Source organism: Oncorhynchus gorbuscha, linkage group LG15, assembly GCF_021184085.1.
Source record: "Oncorhynchus gorbuscha isolate QuinsamMale2020 ecotype Even-year linkage group LG15, OgorEven_v1.0, whole genome shotgun sequence".
In the NCBI taxonomy this organism is placed as follows: Eukaryota; Metazoa; Chordata; class Actinopteri; order Salmoniformes; family Salmonidae; genus Oncorhynchus; species Oncorhynchus gorbuscha.
Window position 1 is genome coordinate 68,388,664 of NC_060187.1, and position 8,732 is coordinate 68,397,395.

The 8,732-nt window shown below is 44.6% G+C and overlaps 1 protein-coding gene across 9 annotated transcripts in view; it reads right to left on the reverse strand.

Annotated features, from left to right (window-relative positions):
- Window positions 1-8,732, reverse strand: part of LOC123997870 (triple functional domain protein-like) — a 176,997-nt gene that overhangs the window by 55,629 nt on the left and 112,636 nt on the right. For all 9 annotated transcript variants that reach the window (XR_006832194.1, XM_046302506.1, XM_046302505.1 and 6 more), the window contains 7 exons: window positions 7,461-7,580; window positions 6,465-6,656; window positions 5,970-6,234; window positions 5,622-5,737; window positions 4,225-4,347; window positions 3,357-3,554; window positions 2,983-3,098 (listed from right to left, as the gene is read on the reverse strand). Coding sequence is in view for 8 of the 9 variants with exons in the window: in XM_046302506.1 (XP_046158462.1) it covers window positions 2,983-3,098; window positions 3,357-3,554; window positions 4,225-4,347; window positions 5,622-5,737; window positions 5,970-6,234; window positions 6,465-6,656; window positions 7,461-7,580 (1,130 nt within the window). In the remaining variant the exon portion in view is untranslated. The remainder of the gene's footprint in view (window positions 1-2,982; window positions 3,099-3,356; window positions 3,555-4,224; window positions 4,348-5,621; window positions 5,738-5,969; window positions 6,235-6,464; window positions 6,657-7,460; window positions 7,581-8,732) is intronic.

Genomic DNA, 8,732 nt, shown 5'->3' on the forward strand with positions numbered 1-8,732 from the left:
GTGTATGTGAATGTGTTAATACCAATGATGCTTCTCCAACAAACTGTGTAACCACTGTGTATGTCAATGTGTTAATAACAGTGATGCCTCTCCACCAAACTGTGTAACCAATGTGTACGTGAATGTGTTAATAACAATGATGCTTCTCCACCAAACTGTGTAACCACTGTGTATGTGAATGTGTTAATAACAGTGATGCTTCTCCACCAAACTGTGTAACCACTGTGTATGTGAATGTGTTAATACCAATGATGCTTCTCCAACAAACTGTGTAACAACTGTGTATGTGAATGTGTTAATAACAGTGATGCCTCTCCACCAAACTGTGTAACCAATGTGTATGTGAATGTGTTAATAACAATGATGCTTCTCCACCAAACTGTGTAACCACTGTGTATGGGAATGTGTTAATAACAGTGATGCTTCTCCAACAAACTGTGTAACCACTGTGTATGTGAATGTGTTAATAACAGTGATGCTTCTCCACCAAACTGTGTAACCACTGTGTATGGGAATGTGTTAATAACAGTGATGCTTCTCCACCAAACTGTGTAACCACTGTGTATGCGAATGTGTTAATAACAGTTATGCTTCTCCAACAAACTGTGTAACCACTGTGTATGTGAATGTGTTAATAACAGTGATGCTTCTCCAACAAACTGTGTAACCACTGTGTATGTGAATGTGTTATTAACAGTGATGCTTCTCCACCAAACTGTGTAACCACTGTGTATGGGAATGTGTTAATAACAGTGATGCTTCTCCAACAAACTGTGTAACCACTGTGTATGTGAATGTGTTAATAACAGTGATGCTTCTCCACCAAACTGTGTAACCACTGTGTATGTGAATGTGTTAATAACAGTGATGCTTCTCCACCAAACTGTGTAACCACTGTGTATGTGAATGTGTTATTAACAGTGATGCTTCTCCACCAAACTGTGTAACCACTGTGTATGGGAATGTGTTAATAACAGTGATGCTTCTCCAACAAACTGTGTAACCACTGTGTATGTGAATGTGTTAATAACAATGATGCTTCTCCACCAAACTGTGTAACCACTGTGTATGTGAATGTGTTAATACCAATAATGCTTCTCCACCAAACTGTGTAACCACTGTGTATGTGAATGTGTTAATAAAAATGATGCTTCTCCACCAAACTGTGTCACCATTGTGTACGTGAATGTGTTAATAACAATGATGCTTCTCCACCAAACTGTGTAACCACTGTGTATGTGAATGTGTTAATAATAATGATGCTTCTCTACCAAACTCTGTAACCACTGTGTATGTGAATGTGTTATTAACAGTGATGCTTCTCCACCAAACTGTGTAACCACTGTGTATGTGAATGTGTTATTAACAGTGATGCTTCTCCACCAAACTGTATAACCACTGTGTATGGGAATGTGTTAATAACAGTGATGCTTCTCCACCAAACTGTGTAACCACTGTGTATGTGAATGTGTTAATAACAGTGATGCTTCTCCACCAAACTGTGTAACCACTGTGTATGTGAATGTGTTAATAACAATGATGCTTCTCCACCAAACTGTGTAACCACTGTGTATGTGAATGTGTTAATAACAATGATGCTTCTCCACCAAACTGTGTAACCACTGTGTATGTGAATGTGTTAATAAAAGTGATGCTTCTCCACCAAACTGTGTAACCACTGTGTATGTGAATGTGTTAATAAAAGTGATGCTTCTCCACCAAACTGTGTAACCACTGTGTATGTGAATATGTTAATAATAATGATGCTTCTCCACCAAACTGTGTAACCACTGTGTATGTGAATGTGTTATTAACAGTGATGCTTATCCACCAAACTGTGTAACCACTGTGTATGTGAATGTGCTAATAACAGTGATGCTTCTCCACCAAACTGTGTAACCACTGTGTATGTGAATGTGTTAATAACAGTGATGCCTCTCCACCAAACTGTGTAACCACTGTGTATGTGAATGTGTTAATACCAATGATGCTTCTCCAACAAACTGTGTAACCACTGTGTATGTGAATGTGTTAATACCAATGATGCTTCTCCAACAAACTGTGTAACCACTGTGTATGTGAATGTGTTAATAACAACGATGCTTCTCCACCAAACTGTGTAACCACTGTGTATGTGAATGTGTTAATAACAATGATGCTTCTCCACCAAACTGTGTCACCATTGTGTACGTGAATGTGTTAATAACAATGATGCTTCTCCACCAAACTGTGTCACCATTGTGTACGTGAATGTGTTATTAACAATGATGCTTCTCCACCAAACTGTGTAACCACTGTGTATGTGAATGTGTTAATAACAATGATGCTTCTCCACCAAACTGTGTAACCACTGTGTATGTGAATGTGTTAATAACAATGATGCTTCTCCACCAAACTGTGTAGCCACTGTGTATGTGAATGTGTTAATAACAATGATGCTTCTCCACCAAACTGTGTAACCACTGTGCATGTGAATGTGTTAATACCAATGATGCTTCTCCAACAAACTGTGTAACCACTGTGTATGTGAATGTGTTAATAACAGTGATGCCTCTCCACCAAACTGTGTAACCAATGTGTATGTGAATGTGTTAATAACAATGATGCTTCTCCACCAAACTGTGTAACCACTGTGTATGTGAATGTGTTAATAACAGTGATGCTTCTCCACCAAACTGTGTAACCACTGTGTATGTGAATGTGTTAATACCAATGATGCTTCTCCAACAAACTGTGTAACCACTGTGTATGTGAATGTGTTAATAACAGTGATGCCTCTCCACCAAACTGTGTAACCAATGTGTATGTGAATGTGTTAATAACAATGATGCTTCTCCACCAAACTGTGTAACCACTGTGTATGTGAATGTGTTAATAACAGTGATGCTTCTCCATCAAACTGTGTAACCACTGTGTATGTGAATGTGTTAATAACAATGATGCTTCTCCACCAAACTGTGTAACCACTGTGTATGTGCTTACTCTTTCCTCCGGGCAGACTTCCTCTTCTCCTCATTGAGTTCGTGGGCAGCATCCCTCAGCTTGACCTCTGACCCTGGGACGCTGGCGGGGAGGATGTCCAGCTGCAGCCCTTTACTCTGTAGGACAGACAGGGAACTTTACGAGGCACCGCTGAGGGAACACGGGCACAGACACACACAGATACAGACTCACGCACAGTCACAGAGACACACACTCTCACACATGAGCGTGAGCCCGCAAATACACACACACTCACCACCTTTCATCTGTTTAAAACACACACACGCACACAACCTCCCCCCTCCCACACATACACCATGTTCTATCTCAACCCTCCACTCCAACATTCCCCCACCCTGTCCTCCAGTACTCACGGCCTTGTTGGAGTCAGAGGATACGATGCCCAGTGCTTTCTCCAGACAGGACCGGTACTTGTCCATGCGGAGGGAGAAGTCTCTGTAGCGCTTGTCCACAGAGGTGACCCATTTCTTTATCTCCAGTGCATGGGCGTGCCCTTTGTCACAAAAGCCATCCGCCAGCTGGATCAACAGTTTCACCCTCTCTTTGGTTTGCTGTCAATACAAAGAAAGAGAGAGAGAGTGAAAGAGAGAATGAGCGGGGGCTGTGGGGTGCGAGCGTGCGTGCGTGCGTGCGTGCGTGCGGATGTCAACCACAGGAGCCAAATCCCACTGTGCCAGAGGTTCATGACTACAATAGAGTTTTCTGCCACACAATAACTCAGGAGGCCAGAACATCAGGGACAATGGGCTGCCCTGTGACTGGGCCTCATAGATACAGCATCATAATACCTAGCACAGGGCCACAAACAGAGCAGGGCAGCAAAACACACTACCCGAATGGTCCCAAATGGCACCCTATTCCCTAATATAGTGCACTACTTTTGACCAGAGTACATAGTGCCTTGGTCAAATGTAGTAGGTAGGGAAGATGGTGCCATTTGGGACACGTCCACGGAGATGGCCAGCACAAACGAAACAGATCCTAGACAGCCCTATGCAGTGCATGTATGGGACAGGTTGACTGACACTAGTCCCTTTACATCTCAACACACTGGCTAAGGTTCTTACAGGCATCACAATCTAAACAAACCATACAGTCTGATTCAGAACTACAAAGGTCAGTGTCTGTTATAGAAAATACATAGATTACATCCAGTAGATGCCATTTGATTGAGTGAGGTGGTGTTTGATGGTGTTGGACACTGCTGGAGGGGGCCTTCACCTTGGCTGTGATCTGGAAGTCTTCGTGCTCCTTCAGCAGCTCCTGTGTGTGGTGGATACTGGATCCGGTGGAGGTGTGGGTTGACAGGTAGAACTCTCCCGTGTCGTGGATCCACTCCAGAGCCTGTGAACCAATCACAACGAGACGAGGTCCTGATCACTTATCTGTCATCACACTAATGTTTTATTCCTATTCCCTAGCCTTCACCCTTTGAAGAAGTGTGCACTTGTTCACGCCCCCTCATGGACATAAAGCTAGAATCCTTCATTGAAACAATATCAAAGCGGACACCCTGCCCCTATTTTGCTAAACAACTGAGGATGGGGCTAGAGAAATGTAACCACTCTCAAATTCATAGACAGAGCTTTGGATGCCAGGACTGACCATCTGTCACGTCCTGACCATAGAGAGCCCTTATTTTCTATGGTAGAGTAGGTCAGGGCGTGACACTTTATATTTTCTATGTGAGGTTCTAGGGTTGTTTTTCTATGTTGGTGATGTTCTATGATTCCCAATTAGAGGCAGCTGGTAATCATTGTCTCTAATTGGGGATCATATTTAAGTAGCTTCTTCCACCTGTGTTTCATGGGATATTGTTATGAGTTAGTGCACGTAGCACCTCTGTAGTCATGGTTTGTTGTTTGTTTATTGTTTGTTGTTTTGCTTTGCTTTGCTAAGTTTCACTTTCAATAAATTATGTGGAACTCAACATCCGCTGCGCCTTGGTCCGTCTCCACAAAAGAACGTGACACCATCCATGATATCAAACGTATAGTTTTAACCATGTTTAGAGGCTATACAGTATTTGTTTACAAGTAAGTTGTTTACAAACATTGCAGTAAAACAAGCTTATATTGTGGGCTCCTTACACCACTCTATACATTTGACATCTACGAGGGGATAGGAAGATGCACTCTTCACTGCTGCCTCCCCAGACCAGTGTAATGCTAACACCAGCCCACATGGGGGAGCAAACAGTCTCCAATTGAGATATACTTCAGCCTGCTCTGTGGCACACATTCGGTCCGTCAATCAGCACTGACTAAATGAGAGGAGACAGTTTGGAGAGACTGAGGACAAGAAAGACACTGCACTACAATAAGCCAGTGTTAAAATGTAGGCCATGTAATTCTAGCTGTGGTAACACTACTGTTGTGTTGTTACCAGTCTACCTGGAACCTAACCATATTTGGAGGCTTTGGTTTGGTCAGCACTTGGTCAAAACATTAGTCCAACTAGTGCTTAGCTGAGCAGTTTGCACAGGGTTCAACATGGCGGTATGTTATATGACCTGCCATATTGTTATATGTCTAGTTTTATGGCTTGTGTGTGACCGTGTTGTTGTTGTCATGAATGTTACCGTTCTGGTATAGTTCTCCTTGAGGTGCAGCACTGACCTGCTTGGCGCTGCGTTCAAACACCACATACTGCTGACACTGGTCCAGTCTCCTCTTCCTCATTGTCCAGAAGTGCAGCACCCGGTTCTCTCTCTGGAGCAGCTCATTCAAGATGTCTGATAAGACCACAAGAGACACGTTATCATTTAAACCATGGCTATGTCACAAAAGGCAAGCTAGTCCTACAGTCTACTACTAAAGCACTTAAGTAGTGAACTATATAGGGAATAGGGGGCTATTTGAAGACACATCCCATCTGTCTAAAAGAAGAGGGCAACTGAAAGGAACACCACAGTAAAGAACGATCTAAGGTGTATTTGATTGGGCAGGAAAAAAAGAGGCACTTACTTTTGACCTGTGTTTCAGGAGCCTTGACGTGAGACAGCATCCCTGGCATGTTGACACTGTTTCTGTGCAGGTACTTCAGGAAGACGTCCGCGTTTCGCCTTGCTAGTGTACAAGCCTTGAGGAAGGCCTCCTTCTGCTCCAGGTGTTTGCTGATCATGGGTGTGACATGGTCTGACTCACTGTTAGGGCCCAGTTTATCAGCTCCCCCACACCAGTCCTCCTCACGCTTATACTCCTGCTCCAGGCTTTCCAGCACACTGCACACCTACAGAGCAGCACACAGCACAGGTCAAAACTACACTACCCACAATGCACCACCGAGCCCAAGCTAAGTACATGAACGCAAATACATGGCAAACTGCAGTGTAATACCGTATAATACCACCCTATCTAGAGTGGTTAATATACCCTAATCTGGGCCATGTTACTGGGCTAGGGGCCAATGGGCCTCCTCTGTCGGGTTGCCATGGAAACCGTTAGCGATGTCCCACCCACCTGCTCGGAGGTCTTGTAGAAGGCTACAGAGGCGTTGACCAATTTGAGCCGGTCCTCCATTTTGAGCATGAGTTGCTGCCAGTGGTCGGCCACCTTCTCTGCACAGTCCCGGATCATGTCCATGTCGTAGTGGTTGGCTTGGAGTAGGGCCTCAGCCTTCTGCTGTACCTGCAATGCACTCTGGTGGGTTTTCTGAGGAGAGGGAGAGAGAGAGGGAGGGAGGTGATTAATGAAAGTGTTTCCACTTCATGAATATTGTTCACATTAACATCTTCAAATTTTCACAAGACCACGGAGGGATGTGATTGGAGGCTACGGCTACAGGAAAGGAGTCTCAGTGTTACATACTTCTGCTACCATGACTACATTCGACAATATCATTACAATACCATAATCAAATCGATCGAGTAATTGGGACAAATACTCTCCAACGGGGTTTTTTCCTCCCCTTCCACAGTGAGTAGATGACTCCAGAAACCTTCCTGCATAATCTCAGCCCTGCAGAATGTAGTCCTTTATACAGTACGGCTGCATTTAAAATGAGCCCTGCTCAGAAGAGTTCAAAGGAAACATGTTCTGGGGTGAAAACAGGGGTCTGTTTCTGGTGAAATCAAAGAGGGGGGTGATTAATGACCAACAGAGGATGAAAAGAGGAGTGGGGGAGGTTCGGGTTTTTACTGAGGTGTGTAGGAGGAGTGTAGAAGGAGGGAAAGGAGGAAGAGGAGAATGAGAGAGAAGGAGGAGAGGAGTAGGAGGGGGATGGAGATGAGGAAAATAATAAGAATTTGCTGGGTGTTTATATTTGTCCTATTTCACACATGTACAAGTGTGAATTAATACGCATGTTTGAATCGGAAGTGTGTTTTTTACATATCCCACTCTCCCTGAGACATCCCTGGAGAGTGGGGTCACGGCCAGGGTCATGGAGGGAGGAAAAGAAGAGGAGAGGGATGGAGAAGAAGAGGAATACATGAGAGAGATGGAACAGAGAGTTACCTCTATGGCATGTTGGAATTGCTCGTGTTCCTTCTGTAGCTGTTCTGCCTCCTGTAGAGAGCTGGCTGTGATCAGACCTGCATTCAGCATGGACTCTCCATTACGGATCCAACCCAGCACCTGAAACACACACACACACACACACACAGGGAATACATCAAGCATCAGGGCAAGGTCAAGTCAGCTGTGACGCATCACCCCCGACACTTTCGCCTCCCCACCTCTCCCCCTCCCACCCTCCTCCTTGTCCTCACAGGGACGGCCTACCAGAGGCCCCAGGGAGGATTCCACACCGTCTCCTCCTCCGGGCTCCGCTCTGAGTCAGCACTGCACACCTGCTATGTATCTGACACATGCTCTGTGCTATCACTGCTGCCAAACTCCTAGCTCAGCATAGTGAGTAACAGACAGATAGAACAACTACTGCTGTATTCTTCCTGGCCTGCTCTCTCAGCTTATAGCCACAAAAACACACATAGGCCTCTCTTCCCTTCCAGGACACGGGTAATCTCTCGCTCTACAACAATGACTGAATGAGGAAAATGAAATAAATGAGTAAACAGAATAAGATTAACAGATGATGCTCTTGCTGGCCTAGTTTCTCTTTAACTCATGTTTGGGCCGTTGGTCATCTCTAAAGGACTGCTCTACTTTCCCAGCACATATTGCAGTGTTTCAGTCTTTCAGAGAGCGACTGCTGGCCAGTTTAGTTCAGATAGAATAGAACATAAGAAAGATGTTGCTATTAATGCAGAGAAGAGATGCTAACTGATATATTTATTGGCCATTGAGGTTTTATCTATCTTAACTGTCTTTATATTTGTATTTCATTTACATTACATTTACATTTAAGTCATTTAGCAGACGCTCTTATCCAGAGCGACTTACAAATTGGTGCATTCACCTTATGACATCCAGTGGAACAGCCACTTTACAATAGTGCATCTACATATTTTAAGGGGGGGGGGTGAGAAGGATGACTTTATCCTATCCTAGGTATTCCTTAAAGAGGTGGGGTTTCAGGTGTCTCCGGAAGGTGGTGATTGACTCCGCTGTCCTGGCGTCGTGAGGGAGTTTGTTCCACCATTGGGGAGCCAGAGCAGCGAACAGTTTTGACTGGGCTGAGCGGGAACTGTACTTCCTCAGTGGTAGGGAGGCGAGCAGGCCAGAGGTGGATGAACGCAGTGCCCTTATTTGGGTGTAGGGCCTGATCAGAGCCTGGAGGTACTGAGGTGCCGTTCCCCTCACAGCTCCGTAGGCAAGCACCATGGT